At 40.2% G+C, this 22,289-nt stretch overlaps 3 protein-coding genes across 3 annotated transcripts; 1 reads left to right on the plus strand and 2 right to left on the minus strand.

Moving 5' to 3' along the window:
- Positions 1–118: 118 nt before the first annotated feature.
- nt5m (5',3'-nucleotidase, mitochondrial) lies at positions 119–4,698 on the plus strand. The gene is made up of 5 exons (XM_074663361.1): positions 119–785; positions 2,156–2,256; positions 2,632–2,692; positions 2,777–2,891; positions 3,728–4,698. Exons 1-5 carry the CDS (start codon positions 513–515, stop codon positions 3,865–3,867), a joined length of 690 nt encoding a protein of 229 aa, XP_074519462.1. The 5' UTR covers positions 119–512; the 3' UTR covers positions 3,868–4,698.
- Positions 4,699–4,746: 48 nt separating this feature from the next.
- LOC141785194 (somatostatin receptor type 2-like) lies at positions 4,747–11,642 on the minus strand. The gene is made up of 3 exons (XM_074663360.1): positions 11,110–11,642; positions 10,699–11,024; positions 4,747–8,030 (listed from the first exon to the last, which is right to left on the minus strand). The coding sequence occupies exons 1-3, from the start codon at positions 11,495–11,497 to the stop codon at positions 7,599–7,601; spliced, it is 1,146 nt and encodes a 381-aa protein (XP_074519461.1). The 5' UTR covers positions 11,498–11,642; the 3' UTR covers positions 4,747–7,598.
- A 6,913-nt stretch (positions 11,643–18,555) lies between these two features.
- Positions 18,556–19,592, minus strand: LOC141785486 (somatostatin receptor type 2). The gene has a single exon (XM_074663826.1). The coding sequence runs from the start codon at positions 19,590–19,592 to the stop codon at positions 18,588–18,590; it is 1,005 nt and encodes a 334-aa protein (XP_074519927.1). The 3' UTR covers positions 18,556–18,587.
- Between the last annotated feature and the right edge of the window lie 2,697 nt (positions 19,593–22,289).

Below are 22,289 nucleotides of genomic sequence, written 5' to 3' on the forward strand. Positions count from 1 at the left end.
TTTTGACTATGATCTACGAAAATAACTTAAGAATTCAAGACACGGTTACAAACTAAATTTAAAAATATTGGCGGAGTGAAACATCTTGTGTACATATAACATCTTTGTTGCGGACATGCTCTCAGTACAGACTGTACTTATTTTCTAAGAAGGTCCTGCTGTACTTTGGTAAAACATCGAAGTGGTCTCAGTCGTGGCTGCTACAAAAATCCCCTGAAACTGATCCAGTGTTTTCTGGAAAAGCCGTGGATCATTGTCGAGCTAATGATACCAAATAAACGGTGCAAACACCTCCAGGACTCTGAGGTTTAGGGCCTTTCGCATCTGACCTGCTGCTAGCATCTGCACGGCTAGTCTGACCTAAAGTTTGCTACCAGCCGTTAACTCAACTTCTACTGTCAAACAGGAGCTAACTATGAGAACAGGTCTCATAACAGAAAGCCACAGCTGCACAGATTACACACTCTAAAACTTAGTTTTTGTTTCCACAGCGCTGAAGGAAACAGTCGATAATGTTTTTACTGTACAGCGCTTCACGACAAATCGGAAGAGGTGAAACTTCGCTCCGTCAACCCATCAAGAGGATTTGTCTGAAAATGTCCTCATCTGCTTCAAGTAAGAAAGTGAGGGTGTTGGTGGACATGGACGGGGTTCTGGCGGATTTCGAGGGAGGGTTCTTGAAGAAATACCGGACCAGGTACCCGGACGAGCCCTACATCACCCTGGATGACAGGAGGGGGTTCTGGGTGTCAACGCAGTACGGGCAGCTGAGGAGTGACCTCTGTGTGAGTGAGCAATGCATTGGTTTCATATAAGCCAGGGGTCTGCAACCTTTACTTTTAAAGGAGCCATTTTTCCTCAGCTCACCTGGATAAAAGTTATTCAGGAGCCACAAAATCTACTTTATCTCCAAAATAAAGACAAAAAGTGTATGAATTTGAAACATATTAAAAATCTAGTGAATAATTAGCTGAACGAGAAGATTTTGTGTTTATAAAATTGTACATGCTATGTCTCAGTTTTTTATTTTCAACAAATTTGCAAATATCAAAAATTTAGAAAACTATGTAATATCATAAAGTTCATAAATAGATAATAAGATATTTCAGTAAGTTTATGATTAAAAAAAATAATACACAAAATGGCTGAAAATGCAAAATATTTTAAACGTTAAAACTGTTTTTAAATTTCATACATTAAAAAAAAAAAATAAATGTTTTTTTCACAAACTTGCTCAATTTTAAATTATTTCAAAAATTTGGGGGAAAATGCAGAAATTTAAAAAAAAAAATCTAAAAATTTGCAAAATCTTAAAAAAAATTGGAATTTTTATTTCTAAATTTGCAAAAAGTTAACGAAAAAATAATTTTAAAAAAATTACAAAACGTTTAAAAAATAAATAAATAATAAAAACAATAATTTCTTAATAATAAAATTTAAATAAAAAATATTTATTTCATTAAAAACAATTTACAAATCTTCAGGGAGCCACAGGAAAGGTGTCAGAGAGCCGCAGGTTGCAGACCCCTGATATATGCTAAGGAATTTTTTATTTTATTTATATTTTTTCTAATTAATATTTTTTTATCTATTTATTTATTTGTTAATTTATAACTTGTTTTTTTTACTTTTTTATTTTTTTAAGGGCAAATCCATGAAACAAACAAAAGCAACATTACCACACTACATTTGAGAAAAATTTATGTAAAATTTCCAACTTTCAGCTCTAGTATCCGAAAGATTACACACCGGTAAAAACTTTAGTCTTATCAAATGTCTTTTTAGACTAAATATGAGCCACATTCACCTGACCAGTCCGGAAAAATGTCTTATTTCAAGTTGTTTGAGGCCAAAAATTATTGTATTAAGATATTATTCTAGTTGCAAGCAAATTTTTTAACGAATATTTTTTTCAATTGGCAGAAATTTTGTCTTTAAATAACTTTGAAAAAGACATTTTTCTGGACTTACCAGTTGAACGTGGCTCATATCAAGGATAATACAGTTTTTACTTTAAGCAAGACAGAAAAACGTGATTAAATTTCAGTTTTTGCAGTGATATAACCTTATCTATGTTGTGTCTTTACTTTTCAAACTGAGGTTACGAGTCTATCAAAGCAACAATGAAGTTTTTGTACTCTTTCACTAACTCCAGGAAAAAGCCATCAGTATCTGGGAGTCCAAGGACTTCTTCATCGAGCTGGACCCGCTCCCAGGAGGAGTGGAGGCCGTTAAGGAGATGGCCAAGATGGAGAAGTAAGTCTGATGCAGCTCCTCCATCTGTTTGGCAGGTTGATGCATCATCTGCTGATCTGACAGATGAATGCTTGTTCCTATTTATTCCATTTATCTGTTTATAAATGGAAGTCTACGGTTCACCTAGTGCTTTGCCCGTATCCTACACAAACCTTTTTTTTTTTAGCACCTGTTGAACCAGTTTTCTCACCAGGGATTCTTGCCAGGATTTATGATTCAGTATTAGTCATCTCTCTTCTTCTTGCTCTCAAAAACCACCCCTGATTCTCCTACACAGTCATTCACTGTGATTAGAAAGAGCCAGTGCGTCAGTCAGGTGTAAGCTGCTGTTTTGATTTTTACAATGCTTCACGTTATGTCTCTGTTTCTTCACAGTACAGATGTCTTTATATGTACAAGCCCAATAAAACATTACAAACACTGCCCGTATGAGAAGGTAAAATGCTGCTGATCAACTACTATTAGTATAACGCTTTCATTTGGATCCATATTATGCCTGTGTGTCTGTGTTTGCTTCCAGTACGCCTGGGTAGAGAAGCATTTGGGACACGACTTCCTGGAGCAGGTGATCCTGACTCGAGACAAGACGTTGATCTCTGGAGACATCCTGATAGATGACAAGCCTGACATTCTGGGTGAGGGATTTTATTAAAAATAAAGATTTTTGATTTTGAGTTTAGTTTATTTATTTTATTTTATGTAATTTTTTAATCGATATTATCAATGTTTTGCTCTTAATATGTGTTTGCTTGTTAATATTTTTTCAATCCTTTTATTTGAACATTGGCTTTGGCAAATTTATTTATTTATTTATTTTAATTAAATGCTAATAGAACATATTTTTTAATTTAATGCTAATAAAACTTATTTTTAAATTTAATGCATATCAAACTTATTAAATGTAATGCTTATAAAACTCATATTTTAAATTAAATGCTAATAAAACTTATTTTTGATATTTAATGCTAATAATTTTGTTTCAAAATTTAATGCTAATAAAACTTATTTTTTTAATGTAATACTGAGAATAGTTATTTTTAATTTTATTTTTAATGCTAATAAATGTATATTTTACTTTATGCTAATAAAACTTATTTTAAAAATTTAGTCCTTATAAAATTTGTTTTTTTTATTTAATGCTAATTTAACTGATTCTTTATATTTAATGCTAAACAAACTTTATCTTAAATTTTAAATTTATTGCTGATAAGACTTATTTTTTATATTTATTGCTGATAATTTTTTATATTTAATGCTACTGAAACCTATTTTTTTATATCCAATGCTGATATTTTTTTCTTTATTTGATGCTAATAAAACTTATTTTTTAATTTTATACTAAAAAAACTTATCTTTTTAATTTTATGCTTATTAAACTTATTTTTTAGATTTAATGCTAATAAACCTATTTTATATATTTAATTCAAATCAAACTTATTTTGAATTTGAACTGAATTCGTCTCCTGATCAGGAGTGGAGCCCAAACCAACCTGGGAACACGTCCTCTTCACCGCCTGCCACAACAAGCATCACGCCACCAGCTCCTCGCAGAGACGACTCCTGTCTTGGCACGACGACTGGAGGTCGATCCTCAACAGCAAAAGGAAGTGAGAAACTCTTTCAACCACAAGCTCGGCGACACCAGGGAGCGTCACGGCTCAGAGGGACAATTATCTCACAGATGCAATACCTGAATTCATTTCCAAAGAGATGCGAGTCTGAACGCTCGGGAAGAAATGAACAGAAACATAAAAGTTCTCTAGAGGAGAGATATTTCACACAAACACAAAACTTTTAATGGACTCTGCAAGGAAGCGTGTCAAGGGAGCACTTTATGACTTAAAGTGAAGTCGAAACTTCAGCATTTCACTCAAACAGTTGACCTCAAGGAGAAGATGGTTTCAGATTTGCTCCGGTTTAGGAGTTGACCTCGATGGCTCATATGTCTCTGAGTACTGTACGTCTTAGAGATCCATGTGAAACTCATGGAGTCACGTATGTGCTCCTCTTCACTAAAGACACATTGGACAGTATTAATTATTCAGTGAACTGTATTTCATTTACAACAGCATGGCACTCCACAACACACTAACGTGTACAAAAACAGCCTCCTCCACCTGTGAACACTGGGCACACGGAGGAGTGACGCGCACAACAAACACTGTGACAGTAAAGTCAAACATTATTCTACCTGTACTGTTAACCATGTCTCTAAACGTGTTCACAACATGTTCACAACGTGTTCACAACGTGTCACTGTGATGAAAACGTGGACTTGCATGTGATACAGAAAGGTTTTAAAGTTCTTATGTGATAAAAACGGTGCTTCGGTTGACGTAGAGCAGCTGACTGCAGATTCATTATTCATCTTCTGCTGAAACTTTTAAGAAATAAAAACAAAAAGCACAAATATGTGTGAATAAACGGCCGAACCACAGCTCAAACATCTCCTTTACTGTCCTCTGATTCAAAGAAGTTTAAATAGATCTCAGACCTGAAAACATTTCAATATCGGACTCATTTGTCATAAATTCACTGCTTAACATTTTAGATACAACACACAGGGTTTACATCTATATTGTAAGTGGTGCTGAGTGATTTTATCATAGGGAGCGCTTTTAATGCACATTTTTTCCCTCAAACTTGATGAAAATATCTGTTTTAGATTAATCAGATTCACAGTTAATGCATCAATCAGCAGGAGCTCTCTTTCAAATGTTGAAATATTAAAAAAATGATCATGACAAATACATCACAATCATGTAAGCGGGATTGGTTCAGCTTGCGCTAAAGTAAATTAAAATTAAAAGGATTTTCTTTCTTTCTTTCCTCAAAGAGTCTCAGGCCTTGTCCACACGTGACCGAGCATATTTAAAAAAACAACCCCTCATTAGTTTTTAATACTTTTCAAATTAGGTTCTTTTTCTAGGTACAAACTGAATTTTGTCTGTAGTACCGAGTATCGATTCACGTAAAATCAAAAGGTACCATGTTTAGGTCCCTAAACACATCCTTGTAACTGTGAGGGAGTGGAAGAGAAGGAGATTTTCCACGCTGGACATAAACATAGCATTATAAGGTTATATCTTGAGACATAAATATATTAAATTGAAAAACATTGAGAATTTGTTATTACACGAATTGACATTTAACACCACATAAAACTAGGGATAGACTGATTATCAGGCCGATATTTGGTTTTTTGAAGCATATCGGCCTTTTTACTTAATCCAACCGCCGATAAGAAACAAATGTAAAACTGTGTTGTTGCAGCTCCTCTGTCTGCAGTCACTACTCAATCTCTGTCCCTCCCACAGCACTATCTGATTGGTTACAAGCAGAGCCATGGCTTGGGAAACAGCCAATCAGCAGTGCAGTTATTTCAGTTATTGCAGTTACATTAAAATTTTGGAAAACTTTATTTACTGTAGAAAACTTTAACTATTTGTTTTTTTTTTAAGTTTCAATTTGACTTTATAAAACATGCTGCTGAGCCTGGGAGCTGTTTAATAAACTCATGCTTAAAAGGATTTGAATGAAGTTAAGTGTTGGAGTTTGTATTGTTCAATATTTTCACTTTGACTGCAAATTAATATCAGCTTCGAATATCAGTATCAGCCCAGAAAAATCCATATCGGTCTATCTCTACATAAAACCACACAAAAGTACACTGAAAATTGGTACCAATTGCCAGGTACCAGGCATCTGTACCGTATCATTTCTTATGTGAACCGTACCCATCCCTGGGCTCAAGGCTTGCTAAACCCATATCTGTCGCCTAAAACCTGTGGCAGCCAATCAGAATGAACCCCATCATTCATCCCAGAGGTTTCAAAAATCTTCACTTTGCCCAGAGTTTTCAGAGAACATTGTTTTTGGTGAAGTAACGTATAAAATATCTGTGGTTTCCCAGATACCTGGCTACGTGTGGACATGGCCTCATGTACGTGTATTTTGGAGCGCACGCATGACAAGGAAAACCAGATTAAAGATGCTAACCAGTTTGAGTTAACTCATTGGCTGCCATTGATGTCAATTCAGTTTTTCATTGGGACAGCCTGGCGGAGATTGTCCATCGGGCTTGTTAGCTAGAGTAGTAACGAAGTGACTCCTATAGGTGGCAGTGGTGCTCTCTTCGAATGAGAGATTAACATAAATTATGAGAAGAAGACATGAGATGATGGGAAGATAATGGCAAAACAGGCAGCTCACACCTGAACAGATTTTTTGTTGCCATCGCGAGAAAGGACAACGAAGACGAAGTAGCTTTGGAGACATGCGCTAATAACTAAAAAAAGCTCATTTTCTTTAGTTTTTGGTTAAAATAAAAAGGTGTTTTTAGTGAAATTATTCTATATCCTTCTCCTGCTGAATAAAGAATGGAAAAAGGTAGAAAGAGACTATTTTTTCCCTGATAAAAGGAGTCTTAAAGCACAATAATCTGTGGGTCTTGAAAGATGGGGCAGCTAATGAGTTGATACCAGAATCAAACGTGGGATATCTAGCTTCAAAAATATCTCTTTCGCCTAAATTTTATGGAACATCGAAGGGTTAACATGAAAAAAACATGACGTGTTTACTGAAATTCAACGTTATACATCGATTGTATGATACACACATCACAGCTCAAGCTTTGGTCTTTGTGTGTTTTGTTCTGCCACTTCAATGAAGCGGAACACAAACGTGAACTTTACATCTTTACAGCACATCACACTACACTTAACGGCGCCTCTGGTAAACCGAACCAACAGAGCTCATAACTGGAGTTCCCCAGACGCTGTTTCAGAGCCGTCCTTGGAGCTTCACGGTTTGAAAAGACCCACATCGGTCGATCATTTAAAGAGGCTTTTAGTCAGGACTCGAGCGGCGGACTCTGCTCCAGAGACTGACAGAAGATCGATCTTTAAAAATGTAAATTGTTAAGTGAGCTGCTTGAGATGGAGAGCAGTGACGGTTGCGTTAGTATCCAGTCACTTGATCAATATTCTTGATGTAATTAAGGAATTTAAAAATCCATTCAGGTGCTCTTTGCAGAGACGCTCGCTTGAGAAGAGACTTGATGACCTGTTGGAGAGCTGTGCCACGTTGCACAAGACGAAAGAAATCTGCACTTCCAACAACACGATATAAACTTTAAAAGTAGTGTATGTACAGTTTTAGTTTCACTTCAGACGTGACGCTTTTCTCTTGGACGCACAAGTTCAAGTCGGCTCAATAACTTAAACATCCGTGTGCCTCTCTGGATGTAGCTTTGTTCATCCTCGAGCACACACCTCACACAGGTCACCAGCTCCGGCACTGAGTCTGGACGCCCTCAGCCTCACTGTCGGTTCGATCCCCCCTCAGATGCTGGTCTGTAGCTCCCCGTTGAGCAGAGCAGCATTGTGAGCCTCCATGTTGGCGTTGAGGACCGCCGCGTCATTCACCACCCTGCTCCGGTCCGCTCTGCTGTCGCTGCGCTCGATTTCATCCAGGCCCGCCACCTTCTTCAGGGACAGCACGTTCTGGAAGCTCTTCTTGAAGTTGTCCGACAGGAAGGCGTAGAGGATGGGGTTGGCGCAGCTGTTGGTGTAGCCGAGCACGACCACAAAGTCGAAGGTGCTCTTCAGGGCGGAGGTGGGGCTGATGCAGCTGGTGACCGAGGCGACGTTGAAGACGTAGAAAGGCAGCCAGCAGAGGACGAACACCACGACCACGATGGAAACCATTCGTGTGACCTTACGCTCAGAGTGCTTACGTTTGGACGAACCCACTCGCAGACCTGATGACTTCACCTGTGGAAAAAAAACTGACGGTGAGTAGGAAGTACGACCTCTTCTTTCAGCACAGGGTTCAGCCAGTAACTGTTGGGAAACTTTTCTTACGTAAGGTTTACTCAGTGACAGCAGCGGCTGGATCACAGCGGCTGAAGAGTTTGTAATCTCTGTTAAAGTACGTTCAACATACGCAGCAGACTCCTGACACAGTGCCTTGCTCTTTTACCAAGTAAGTTGTGCTGTAGTTTATCTCCAACTGAATGAACGTCTATCATAATGAGACGTGCTGCTCTGCCCTCACGTACCACTGAGGATACGGACTTTTGAACTGTCCTGATAAGAAGCTGGACCGTCCCTCGCCTCTTCAGTCAACAGAGGAATTTCCAGATTATTTTTTGCCAATTCATCGTTGAGAGACTTAAGTTTCAATTTCAAAAATCCAACAGAGTGTTTGCACTGACGTCACTATCCTTGTTATCACCCGGATGTGCGGCCACGTTGGAGGTTCATGGACATACGTACTGAATAGACGGTAGAAACACACTTTATTGGTTGTTTAAGTTAAAACGCAAAGATTTCATTGTTTCACAGGTATTTTTTAATGATTTTCAATAAAATAAGATTGGAACACTGAAGACATATGCTATCTGTTATAAAGAATAAAAAATAAAAATCAGCATCGGCAGGTCAGGCTTTTTAAAGATCCTTGATTGGCCAGAAAATTGTGATTGGTGCATCCCTACTTTTAACTAATGAAAACAAAACTCTTCAAAAAAAATGGACCTGAATACAAGGCAGCCAAATAATATCTTCAAACCACGTGAGAAACATTTTACCAGGTGTATTAATTTTTTAAAGTTTGACCACAGCCCATCTGTAATGACTGGGGAGATGGAATTTTTGAGCTGTACTGCAGCCAGCCACCAGGGGGAGCAGTTTTTGAGGCGAACTCACCTCGAGCCAAGCAAGATGACATCCATTTTTCTTTTTTACAGACTTTGGGAGAAACGCACAGAGCACACTAAAAACAAAGAGAGGTTTTGACAAAGTACGCCAAAGAGACCCGTACGGGTAATTAGCATCCATTATCTACCCAAAGGTACAAAAACCTAGATGTTACTGCTTTAACTTTCACTGAAGAGGGGGTCCATGAAATTAATGACATTTTCTGGGAGATGCACATATTGAAAAAGGCCCTAAAAGACGCTGAGTTTAACTTGTGAACTATTTATAACCTCTAAATCAAAGTTATACTTTATCATAATGTATTCACTTTAAGTACACTGCAAAAAAAATTGAAATCTTATCAAGTGTTTTTGTCTTATTTTAAGTAAAAATTGTCTTGTTATACTCGATATGAGCCAGAAAATGAGGTCCGAGTTGCTTGTTGCAAGTGAAAAAAATCTACCAATGGAACCAGAGAAAATTTCTGGAAAAATATTTTTTATTTTTCAACTTGATACAGCAATTAAGACCTCATTTTGTCTTTGAATAACTTGGAATCAGACATTTTTCTGGACTAGTCAGGTGAATTTGGCTCATCTTAAGTCTCAAAAGACATTTTCTACTGAAAATAAGACAAAAACACTTGATAAGGTATCAGTTTTTTGCAGTGTAAAGTATGGTTTTGAGATGAGAACATGACCTACCTGACAGGAAATGCTGTGAACAGACTTGAATGTTGAGATTAAAAACAGATTATTGCCTTGGAAATCCAGATGGAGTTTAGCTAACCTAAGTGTTCTCCGTTATTTGGGCAATTTTTTGCTCTCCTCATCCAGATTTACAGTAATTTTTTTGTGCTCAAAAACAAATGACATGTTTTTCTCTGTCCAACCGATTAGTGCAGCAAAAACATGTAGCGATAATTCAACATTTTGTGCGACAGTAGTCCTGTATACCTGTAAACTCAATTCTGTTCTGTTGTGATAGTGCCTCCAACATGGCTGACCTTGAGTTGATTACATCATATAAAAACACTCTGTACACACAAACCCTCTCACCTTGACGTGACGGAGGGGGTTTGTGTGACCCTGTTTTCCTGAGGCTATGCTAACCCCTTTTTCAAAACATGTAAATTTCCCTGTTTCAACATTTGAATGTAACAACTGAAAAAAATAAAGTTTTTAAGGGAAGTTTGGTTCAGACCAAGGAGCAACATCTGGTTTAGAAAAGAGAAGCCTATACAGAAATGCTAAAAGTTGCTGTTGATTGAAAATCCCAGCCAGAAAAACAGACTTTTACAACATTAAAGATATATTTGGCACACACTGTACGGGGGTTAACTTATTTTCTAACATGGCGGTTTAGAAGATATTGGAATCGTCATGGCTCAGCTCATGTTGCGGGCGCCTGGAAGCCCAAAGGTGGCGTCATAACCAATGTGGCTGCGTCAAAGCATTGGCTTCATTTCATGGTACCAGGAACAGACAAATCACTTTGAGGAGACTACGTCTATGTTTTATACGGTTTATGGTTTGGACACTCAACAAGACCTGGTTATTTATCAGTAATGTGGTTATGATATGATGTATTTTTGAAAAATGAACAATGTAGCCTAAAACTCAACATTATGCTACCGCTTCAGTTGAATATTTGCTCAGTTTTCTTCTCATGTACGCAGGAAATATTGAACATTGATGAACTATAATATTACAGAATGGTGTGACATGGTGGACGCCCTCACCTTGACTATGATGAGCAGGTAACACATGCATATGACGGTCAGAGGCAGAAGGAACCCCACTAAGAATGTGTAGAACATGAAGGTTTTGTAGTAGACGTCCTGGGGCTCCGGCCACATGATCCCACACACAGGGAGCTGGTTCAGGCCGCTGAAGATCATCGTCGGCAGGTTGACCAACAGCGACACGACCCAAACTGTCAGGTTGATCAACTTGGCTACTCGAGGCTTCCGCCACTTTGTGGACTTAATGGGGTGGACCACGGCCAGGTAGCGATCGATGCTCATCACCATGAGGCAGAAGATGCTGGTGAACTGGCTGAGGGAGTCTGGAAAAAGGGAACAGCGTGGTGAGGATGTAGAAGAGTCACAGAAACGTCCAATGCTTCTGAGATACCTCAGTCCCATACCCACCTATAGGCCAGATGACCTTGCACAGCACCTCTCCGAACGGCCAGTGCACCAGCGCCAGCTGCAGGGCGATGAACGGCAGGCTCATCATGCACAGAACGTCTGCCACGGCCAGGTTCAGGATGTAGATGTTGGTCACCGTCTTCATTTTGGCGTACCGCAAGATGACGTATATCACCAAGGAGTTGCCGCACAGGCCGACCGCGCACACGGTGAAGTAGATGAAGGTCATGACCACCGAGCTGGTCTTGTCCTGGGTGGGCTCCTTGGCCTCGGTTACATTCGGGCCCAGGTCGGACTCGTTCTCCTTGGTGAGGCTGTCGTACAGGAGGGGCTCAGGGAGGGAGAGGTTAGGGGGCGGCAGAAGGAAAGACCACTGGTCCAAGGCCATGATTAGGGTACTCCAAGCGCTAAGATGGGCTGAGGGCTGAACGTACCGTCATGGAAGAGTCCAACGACTGTGACTGAATCTAAATGATCCAATTCAAAATGGGTCTTTGTACTTTGAACTTCAAATTTTGGACTGGGAAAAGAGAACTGGGAAATCTGGGAATTTCCTCCAATGTGGAACAACAAAAGTCGTGACTGAGAGCAAGATGATCTGTGGAAAAAGTGAGACAGTGAAGACAGTGGTTATAACACTCTATACATGTTTTTTCTTGCTTTATTTTTACCTAAATCTTTTTTTCTCACAGCAAACATTCAGTTGACAAGTATATTGATAGCTTTTTAAATATAACATTTTTCCATCGTCCCTAAAATTGTCTGAGAAAGATCCCAAAATCCTGAGACAGATATCAAAATTAATGAAGCTGGATCTTCTCATTAGGATCTCCACTTAAGAACTATTTCTGTTTTCGTTTCAGAGATATCTTATCTGATTGTACGCTCTGGGTCCTCCAAATGTTCCCCTGACCCCTGTGGTGTGGGTCAGGACTGTGCATACATGAGCCCGTGTGTGTGTGCGTGTGTGTGTGTTTTTCATGCCTGCATTCATGCAAAAAAAAAAAAAAAGTGCCTGAGCTGGAGAACAACAAGGGCACTGCGCCACTGACGGCAAATGTTTATTCAATTGATCCAGGTGACAAACAGCCTGTGCACTGTGGCAGGATCACTCGATCTGCTCCTGGAGTCTGCTCAGCGATCGTCAACTTTTCATTTAACCAGAGCTGAAGTTTGTCAGTACGACTGTTAAAACTTTATCCGTCCATTTGTCAAAGAACTATTAACTAAGACAATCCTTTATCACATTTATCACTGATTCAATAACCAGCACACTGTAAAAAGTGACTTTGCACATTAATCATCTCAACATATTGTTGTAAGACAGTATGACAAAGATTACTGAAGTTGTTGTGAAAAACACATAATTATAAGTTGGCATCATCTCAACAACAAAATATATATTTTTAAGGATAAAATCTATGTCCACATGAATCAGAAATGCAAGTCAACCTGACAATGAAGATATTTGAATGGGAGTGGGAATAAAAAACACCTACGCCATCACTTTTCTGTTAGGTTTAAAAACAGCACTGTAAAATATTACACCGTAACATAACAGTTAAATACTGGAAAACCTGCTGCTAGTACCTTACTGTTGTTTGACATCAAAAAAACGTTTGGTTTTGATGGTGTTTGGTAACCGTGAGTGAGGAGGAAACACATCCTGCTCTACAATGATATGTTACACTGCACGGACTACAGGTGATCTGTGCTCTACTGCACAGACAGCTATCTGTGCTCCACACAGCATGGGCCCATGTACTCAGAGATTTTCACAGTGCATTTTGTACACAAGTAGCCGGGTATTTTCAAAAACAAATGCCCCCCCCCCCTTATTGGTTTTTGAAAATACTTTCGTCCACACTAAGTGGTCCAAACCTGTTGATAAGTCCCACCAAACATTGGACGTCGGAGAGACATGCAGATCATGTCAGTCCGTCAAAGACCATATCTAGACGTCAGAGCAACGTCCAAAATGGATATAAATTTTGACGTCTAAATCTGACTTTTTTTTGTGTTGTAATGATGTCAGCTTTTGGACGTCATTTAGGACGCGGTCACACTGGCCATCCAAAACGTACCGTGCATAAGCATGATTGCCTCCCTGCAGCGCTGTTCCCCAGCTGGAGAGTACGGCCGACGGTCACAATACCCCAATATGAACCAGAGTTACGCGGGGACCACAGACGTGCACAGCCCGACTACGTCATCGTGAAGCATTTGTTTACATGAAGCGCGATCTCATTAGAGTCAGCACAATGAGACACAGAGAGCACTGCTACAACTTTAGAGACTTTTGGACTTATATTAAGTTGTTTTCGCCCGACACAGCCCTCTAACACCCCCGCTTTGTTTGAAATGATTGTCGAGAGATGCGCTCGCGGTGATTATACGTAATGGGTCGCACACGCTGTCCGCGTGCTTGTGCTCGAGCATGAAGTAAACCGTGCCGAAGCCCACCTCTTCGAAGCGTGCCGAAGCACGGAAGGGAATCGTGCTTGAGCACGGTACAGTTGCGGTCACACTGGCCTTTCCAAACGTGCTTTATGGCTGAAGCGTGCTTAGGCACGGCACGATTGGCCAGTGTGACCGCGTCCTTAGAGACCAAATCTAGACGTAAATGAGATGTTCAAAATGGATCCAGACTTTCAGACGTCATTTGTAGACCTTTTCTTAGACGTTGACCTGACCTCCGTACGGCGTCTGACAAAGACGTAATAATAACTTTTATCCTGCGCCTTCAGAAGACCTGATTTGGACGTCAAAAATTACGCTGAATATACGTCATTTTAACGTCACATTGCGCTGTGGGGTCGCCACTTTGACAAACCCATATTTGTCCTTGTTTTCTAGATATAAAACCCGTGGCAGCCAACCATAACGGACATCTGTTAAGTTTGAGAACCAAAAACTCAGTTTTCTGGCATCTACATCAAACTATAGTTTTTAATAAAATCTTCACTCCGGTTGAAGTTTTCAGAAAGCATCGTTTTTAGCGACATAAAGCTGTGGTTTCATTCAGATGAACAAAAATATGTGCAGTTTCCAAGATACCTGGGTATGTGGGGACAGAAAAGACAGCAGGATGTTGCCATGGAGCATAAAAAGCTGGTCTGTGCCATGTGGAGCACAGACAGTCTGTACCTTAGTGTAACATCTCAATGTACAGTATTTTTATATCCTCTGTGATTGCTCCTCACGCACGGTTACAAAACACCATCACAGCAAAAACGACTTTGCTGTAAAAAGTTGATGAATTAAATTCAACCAACATCTTTTTTTAGTTCTTCAGACCTTTTTTTTTTCTAGTTCAAACTTTTTAAAACTTCATGTTAAATCAACTTAACTCAGTCAAAACAACAAGTTAACTTAAGTGAGTTACGTTGAATCAACAAATTATTTTTTACAGTGCACTGGTGTCCAATTTAATGTCTTTGTTAATGAGCCATCTCCCATATAACATGGAGGTCAGACAGTTTTCTCATCTCTGCTCTCATCTTGCAAAGTAACCTGTCATAGCATGATTTGCTGATTTTAATAAAATAAAAAATTAAAAAATATATAAAAAAAATCTGAGAGTCACAAACCTCATTTGGCCTCAACTTTTTTAAAAAAGGAAAAAAAAGATTTTTTTTTGATTGTTTCACTCTTTTCCAAGTTATTTGCTGCATATCTACTGCTGTATAGTAATACGACATATCTTCTGGTTTTCATTCGTACTATAAATGATCAGTGATTGCAGAAAAAATCAGAACATATATATATATATATATATATATATATATATATATATATATATATATATATATATATATATATATATATATATATATATATATGATTAAAAAATTAGATAATGCAAGAATTTCAGAACATAACAGATTAGTGATTCCAAAGCTCACATGCTGAAAAAGACCATCACTGATCTCTGCAAACAGGTTAAAGCTCAGTTACACAAAGCTGCGCATGTCTGTGTGTGTTTTAGTGAGTAACAGAGCAAAGGTTGAGTTACTCCTAAAAGGGATCTCACTAATATGACATGGATGATTTGAAAATCTGTGAAGATTTGTCCAAAATTAACAGTCTGGGTGATTGCAGTCTGAAGAGAAGAGGGGTGGTGTTTTTACGAAGCGTAAAAAGGATTTATTCCATTAAGAGCTTCAAAAATATTCGGTGATTTTGGTGCAAAATCAGCAAAAAAAAAAATCTATATTCCATATTTTTTAATTAAACATAATAGAGAAACATCTATGTTGAGATTGAGGTTGGGGATTTACGCGCAGAGAGATCACACAGATGTGCCAGAGAGCTGAGACAAAGATGAAGAGCAACAGACCAAATAAAAAACAAACAAAACACATCCATTAATGTGTATTTTACCTAAAACATTACTTACATTTAATCAGTTAAAGTCATCCTCATATAAACTCCAACGTGCTCAAGTGTCCCCCGTGGAACAGGCTCCAGGCGTGCCAAAACGGTGCTAACCAGCCGGAAAGCTGCATCTCGCCAGCTCTCCATCCATCCATCCAGCAGCAGCAGCTGCAGCTCTCAGAGGGTGGACGTTACGCACGGCACACTCGCCCACCGTGACTGGAGGTGGTCGCTGCGCGTCTGTCAGGTCATCAGTTTCCCTCCAGAAGGTTCGGAGCGACACGTTAAATGTCGATGTGTCTGTGGCTCAGAGCGCAGGGCGGAACGGCTCAGACTGACGGGGAACCAGTGACAGGGACCAGACTCAGAGCAGCAGGACGCACGACACAGAGAGAGAGAGGGGGGAGTGCGTCAACCTGCGCGCTGGTCTCCTGCCAGTGGCTGATTTTGAGTCATGCGTGTTAGTTTGCGTTTTTTCTTTTTCTGGTTTATTACAACAGAAAGATGGTACCAAGGCAGAAACAGGATTTCATTTTTATGTGGGCTTTACATTACAAAAGTTAGTCAGTCATTATTCAAAATGATAAAAAGACTGATATACTACTTTTTCTATTTGTGATTGTTTATTTTCCTCCTTAATTATTATCATTATTTAATTGTTTTTTATTGCATTTAATCAGACGGATCTACCTACGATTGCTCTCCATGGTACTGACCAAAGAGTAGCATTTTAGTCGACCAGTGCAGCGACATTAACCACAGTTAAATAAAAGTTTAAAATCTACACTCTGCAAACCCCAAAGTTCAAATTTCTCCATTGGACTAAGCTGTGAAAACTTACATTTTTAGTAAGTTCGATTTACTCAAATGTCTGAGTTTCAGGGTTAAACTGATGATTTCTGAGTAGATTTAACTTTTGTTACTGTTTAAGTTAGTACGACTTAAAATTTTTAGTTCGTGACTGTTTTGAAAACGTGAGTGAGGAGGGGACGCAGTGGATATAAGACCCTGCTGTACTTCTAAACGTTCAGCTGTGGCACAGGTTGTCTGTGCACCACAGCACGGACCAGCTGTCTGTGCCCAACATGGCATCAATCAGCTGTCTGTACTCTACGTGGCGTGGACTGTCTGCATAATTTTTTTTTTAATACATCTTTTTACACCTAATTTCAAAACTGGCCTAAATAACATGATAGTCAGGGGCGGATCAATGCACAGGCTCGCCTAGGGGCCCCACTTATGCAGGGCCCCAAGGCTTCAGGGGCTTAATTTGTATCCGAATTGATCCCCGCCTGATTCTCTCAGCTCTTCAAAACAACAAGAAACATTTATCATCCTTTATTCAATTTAATTATTTTACTTATTTCTATTTTATCAATTTTTTTAATTAAAGAAAAAATATGTCATTTAAATTTGTCATAAAAACTTTTTATTGTAGATTTTCTGTTATTCATGCATGATGCGTATGTGTTTTTTTTTTCACTCAAAGTTTTAAAAATGTGTTTTTCAATGTTCTCATGTTGACGATGTTTACTGACAATTTACTGCAAACAAAAATAAATATTTATACTGTTACCAAGGGGTCTGATGTTTACACAATGTGAGCTGGTTGCTGATTTCTATCCTGAGATATGGCAGCATTACCTGGAGCGTGTGTCTGTAGGATAGATTGAACTATAAAGAGGAGGGCCCACAATAAGAATAGCCTAGGAGCCCCTAGGGGACTACCTTAATCCTCCTCTGGTGATAGTCCAATCAAAAATTTCATTTATCATTGTATTAACCATTAGGAGCACACTGCAAAGTCAGTAGGTACCAGATCCTGTGCCATGGAGCACAGACCACCAGTCAGTGCCGTGGTGCACAGACAACCTGTGCCCCCTGGAAAACAATGTTTCAATTTACAGCAGGGTCTCATATCTATTGCTTTCCCTCCTCACTCACGGTTTCTAAAGTTATGAAATTAGAGCTGATTTTTGTTGTGACTGCGTTTGTAACCGTGAGTGAGGAGGGAACGCTGTGGATATGAGACCCAGCTGAACTTTGAAACATTATTTGATTTAGTTTTTCAGATCTGCTTCAATTTTTTATTATTACATTTATCTAACTCAAAAGGCAAATTTTTTGATGTCACATTTTTCAGTTTTGAGTAAGGTCAACTTATTATCTTTTACAGTGATATGCAACATTTTTTTAACATTACTGAATATTTTAATTTGTAAAAAATAAGCATCAGGTTGGTTTTATCAAAGACATTCAGTAGAATGATTTTCTACTACTTGTAACTACTTAAGATGTTGAGTTGAATTAGCTTATTTCATTACTTCGTTTTTTTTTTTTAAGGTAACTGGTAACTAAACAATTGTGAAGTGACAAAATTATACCACTTTCAGAAAGATAATTTTAAAAAACAACAAAATCTTTCAAAGAAAAGTTTAAGATAGGCCTGTTGGAAAGGGGCCTGGGACCTTTGGGCCCACCCATAACAACGCTCCTGGATGGTACAGCTAACTTTAATGCAACTTCATTCATATTTCACAATGTATATCTCACATTTTTCTTCATTTTTGGACAGGTAATAGAAGGTTTTTTTGTCAAATATTAAAGAAACATGCAGAAAAACAAGTCATTCATCAAGCAAAACCTTAGGAAAACTCTTATTTTTGGCCCCTCTGATGCCCTGTAGGGAACCAAGGATTTAACACAACAACAAATAACTAGAAAAATGAATGTTTTAATTTACAGTCTGCAGAAACTGTGCATAAGAAAATAACAGAATATGATTTAACAGGAAGTGATTCTCAGTCTTATGTTTCGATCCAAAGCCTAAAATCAACTCACTACTACTTAAACATGGCTGCACTGGGAAAATGAAGTGTTATCAGGTATTTTTGTCTTATTTTCAGTAGAAAATGTCAACAACAACAAAAACCTTTTGAACACAAAATTCAGTATGGACTGAGAAAAGCGCTCTGAATAAGTTTAGGGAGATTAAATATGGATTGATCGTAAATTAACGAACCATTAATGAGGTAAATAAGATGAAAATGGTGAAGTTAAAGCGTCATGCAGTGATAACAAACAGAGTCAGTTTCTTTTCTCTATGCTAAAACTGTCACATCCAGCACACCTGTGGAGTTTAGGTCGTATTGTCCGCTGTTGTTTTGCACACTTGGAGATAATTTATCGGCCGGGCAAAGGAGGTTACGGAAGTGCCCTTTAAAGGTTTCAGAGAAGCAGGCGTACAGGATGGGGTTAGCGCAGCTCCATGAGTAAGAAACCAGAACGGCAAACTCAAAAGCTCTGGCGAAGCTCAAACCCAGCCCGTCCTGATACAGCGAGCAGAAGTTTAAGGTGTAGAACGGCAGCCAGCACACCCCAAACACCACCACGACCGCCACCACCATCTTGGTGACCTGCCGCTCCAGACGCTGGCTCTCTTTGTGCGGCGCGGCGGCTCGGAGCTGTTTGGACTTCAGCGTCAGCAGCAGAGCCGTGTAGGCTGCGCTCATGATCATGAAAGGCAAAGCAAACCCCAAGACGAAGGTGTAGGAGAGGATCCCGAGCCACCAGGAGTCCGACGCGGGGATGGGCATGCAGAGGCCTTGCTCCGCCGTGAAGTGGAGCGCCATCGGGAGGATGGTTACGAGCGAGCACAGCCACAGGATCCCTGAGACGACCTTGGCGCGGCGTGGCGTCCTCCAACGAGCGAACCGAAGCGGATCAACCAGAGCCATGAAACGATCGACGCTCATCACGGTAAGGCAGAAGACGCTGGTGAACTGGTTGATGCCGTCCAGCACCATCACGACTTTGCACGCCGCGTCTCCAAACATCCAGCGGTTCTGGAAGTTCTGGCTCGCGATGAAGGGGAGACCAACCATGAAGAGACCGTCTGCTACCGCTAAATTCAGGATGTACACCGTGGTGGAAGTCGACATTTTATCCAACTTTAAGATAGCAACGATGACGAGGGAGTTCCCCGCCAATCCCAGGGTGCACACCGCCAGGTAGAGGAGGACCATGGAGACTTTAAAGCAGCTGGTGGCGTCTCCTGAGGAGAAATGCTCGGTCTGGTTGAATTCAGCGTCTGATAAAAACGCCATGCTGCTGAGTCAGGAGGAAAGAGTCTCTACCTCGTTCAGATTCCTCCTCAAGCTTTTCAAGAGGAGAGGGGTCAAGAAGTCAGCGAGAAACTTCAGCTCAATCAGCATTTCCAGGCTCCAGCTTCCCTCTTCAGCTGTAGCTCCGTTTTATCTCGAGAGAAAACGACCTAAAGTTGGGAAAAGAGTCTTCTCTCAGGCGTAAACAAACCCGGCGGTGTCAGAAAGACGCTCCTGCTCCTGCTCGCTCCTCCTTTATATCACCTCTGAGTCCTGAGGAGTCGTCCGCGGCTGCCTGTGCACCTCCCCTCCACATAACACTCTGACTTTGTTGGTCTCCAGAGATTTAGATCATCTCCATCTTTGCTCAGCGCCCCCCTTAACGCCCCCTTAGCGTTCCAGTGCCAAGGTAAACGCCGGTCCCATCTGCTACGATACTGTTTTTATAACTTCTCCCTCGGGCTTCTCCTTCTCCTCCCTCTGTTTACTCCCTGTGAGTCCACACACTCCAATGGGGGTCATACATGAACACACACAAAACCACTATCTCCTCTCGTGGACCACCCACTTTTACGACCCAACCGCAAGAGAAGAGCAGCACACTTCCTTTTTACTCCGACACCTTTTTGTTTGGCATCTTCACCTCCTTCACTCATCTTCATCTTTTGTTTTTTGTTTTGTTTTGATGAGCAAGAAGAGATTTGTTAAGGGGGAAAAAATCAGGTTGATTGGAAAGAGGGGGAAGGGGTCAGGGAAGATGAAAGCCCCTGAATGAGCTTGGACACGCATTGCTGGAATACCCCAGGAACTCCCAGCATGCCTCCCTCCATCCATCAACAACACAGGCACAGCTCATCCTGAGTGATTGTCCGCTCATTGTGTCACAGTTGCTTATTTTTCCTCCTCTGTCGGATGATCCTGCTTGGATTTCTTTCTGAGACGGATGGATAAAATGCCTTTTTAACCCAAACTCCTCAACGCCCTCCTGGAGCCTGACACTTTGGATGATAAAGTGAATCTTTCCACACTGAGCCCCCAGTAAAAACAGAACTAAAGACGCGTTACTTTGTGACGGCCTCATATTTCACGGGCAGTATTTCACCGTGGCGTTGGGAAAAACACACCCACAGTTACATCCTGCAACGCATAACAGAAAAAGCTTTCTAGAAGAGAAGAGATATTCATCCTTTACACAGCGACACTCAAGGTTAAACAGGTTTTCATACGCTTCAGGCTTAAACAGGTCTGTTCTCGGCTCTTAATCCTCTCCATCCCACACACTCACTCCTCTGTGATAATAAAGAGATTCCTCCACTAACCGTGGTTTCATTAGTCCTCAGGTATTTCTTCTGGACACTTAACTGTGGTATGTTGTTTGAAAGTATGTATGTGAATCCACACTTTAAAATGAGATCATCAGCACCAATATTAAAGGTTATTTTGAAATCCTACTCATTCTCAGCTTCCCGACTGGATTGACACCTTTTTGGCTGATGAAGTTTCGATTTCTTTTTGATTTCTGTGATTAATTTAGTAGTGATGGTGGACAGAAGAGCAGAAGAAAGAGAAACAGGAGAGAGATAGAGCACGAGCTAAAGGATAAAAGGGCTAATCTGTTTATTTATGAATAAAATGAAGAGTGAGGTTACGTTAGCTCTGATTGGAAGATGACTGGCAGGTCATAAAATTACACCACGGGGCTGCCGATAGCGCTACATATGGACGGCTACTAAACTACTGTACAAACTGACAGCTAGCTTGTTGTCACGTTAGCCTACGGATACGTTCTAGCCAAGCGGCAAGTTCCGGTCTAAGAATATGAGACAATGCTGAAGTGCTAAAATCTGCTGTTTCTCTGAGTGTCCACTTGGGGGCTGGCTCCGGAAGTACCTGAAGTCACAAACACGTCTCCAGTCTGAGTTGCTAATTTCACTATCACTATAGTCCTGCACTGGGTCGGGTACCCGCAAAAACAGCTGATTTGCTATTGGTTTACATTTTTTTTTTTTTTTTCCCTGAGTTCGGATCTGGGTGGAAAAAATAACGTGGGTCAGGTCGCAGGTTTTAGTTTGACACAGCAAAATTAATATAAATAATCCGGACAGCTGCATCCAGATTATGGCCCAGATTCTCTACTGGCTGCACAATGGCAGCGCCCTGCCACGCTATCCAGTTCTTATAATACGTCCATGGTTGTGACACGATCACGGCTCGTACCTGCTGACCGTCGCTTAAGTCTGGACTGAAAGTAAGTCTACTATTACACATGTAAAGGTCCTTTAAGAGATTAAAAGTTTAAAAGCATTAAAGGTAAAAAACGAGTGATTTTACAGTTGTATGTGAGAAGATCACAGACGGTTGATGATGGAGCTGAAGTCAGGCTTTTATTGGAAGAGTTGCTTCATTCTGGTGCGTTGTTTACTCACTGGCACCTGAACTATGGCGATATACCGTTCAATTTTCTGACAATATGACCCAAAATGATTACTTTGAATAAGGTTAAGGGTCGGGCTGCGGGTTGTGTTTCAACGGGTCGGATCGGGTTGCGGTACTAATCGGGCTGATACACGGGTTTGTGTATCGGGGCGGGTGGATCTTGAAAATTGGACCCAAGCAGGACTCTGCTATCGGCACACACTGTATGGAGGGTGAATTTTTTCTTACTCGGAAGTTCAGAGGATATTGATCTCACCAGCTCAC

The sequence above is a fragment of the Halichoeres trimaculatus genome, unplaced genomic scaffold (assembly GCF_033239565.1).
Source record: "Halichoeres trimaculatus isolate MK-OKI-2021-1 unplaced genomic scaffold, fHalTri1.1 fHalTri1_scaffold_23, whole genome shotgun sequence".
Lineage (NCBI taxonomy): Eukaryota > Metazoa > Chordata > Actinopteri > Labriformes > Labridae > Halichoeres > Halichoeres trimaculatus.

Coding starts and splice junctions, on each gene's coding strand:
- nt5m (XM_074663361.1), top strand. CDS start 513: ATGTTTTTACTGTACAGCGCTTCACGACAAATCGGAAGAGGTGAAACT. Junction 786..2,155: donor AGCTGAGGAGTGACCTCTGT/GTGAGTGAGCAA, acceptor CACTAACTCCAG/GAAAAAGCCATCAGTATCTG. Junction 2,257..2,631: donor GAGATGGCCAAGATGGAGAA/GTAAGTCTGATG, acceptor GTTTCTTCACAG/TACAGATGTCTTTATATGTA.
- LOC141785194 (XM_074663360.1), bottom strand. CDS start 11,497: ATGGCCTTGGACCAGTGGTCTTTCCTTCTGCCGCCCCCTAACCTCTCC. Junction 11,025..11,109: donor CAAGGTCATCTGGCCTATAG/GTGGGTATGGGA, acceptor CCCTTTTTCCAG/ACTCCCTCAGCCAGTTCACC. Junction 8,031..10,698: donor ACCTGCTCATCATAGTCAAG/GTGAGGGCGTCC, acceptor TTTTTTCCACAG/GTGAAGTCATCAGGTCTGCG.
- LOC141785486 (XM_074663826.1), bottom strand. CDS start 19,592: ATGGCGTTTTTATCAGACGCTGAATTCAACCAGACCGAGCATTTCTCC.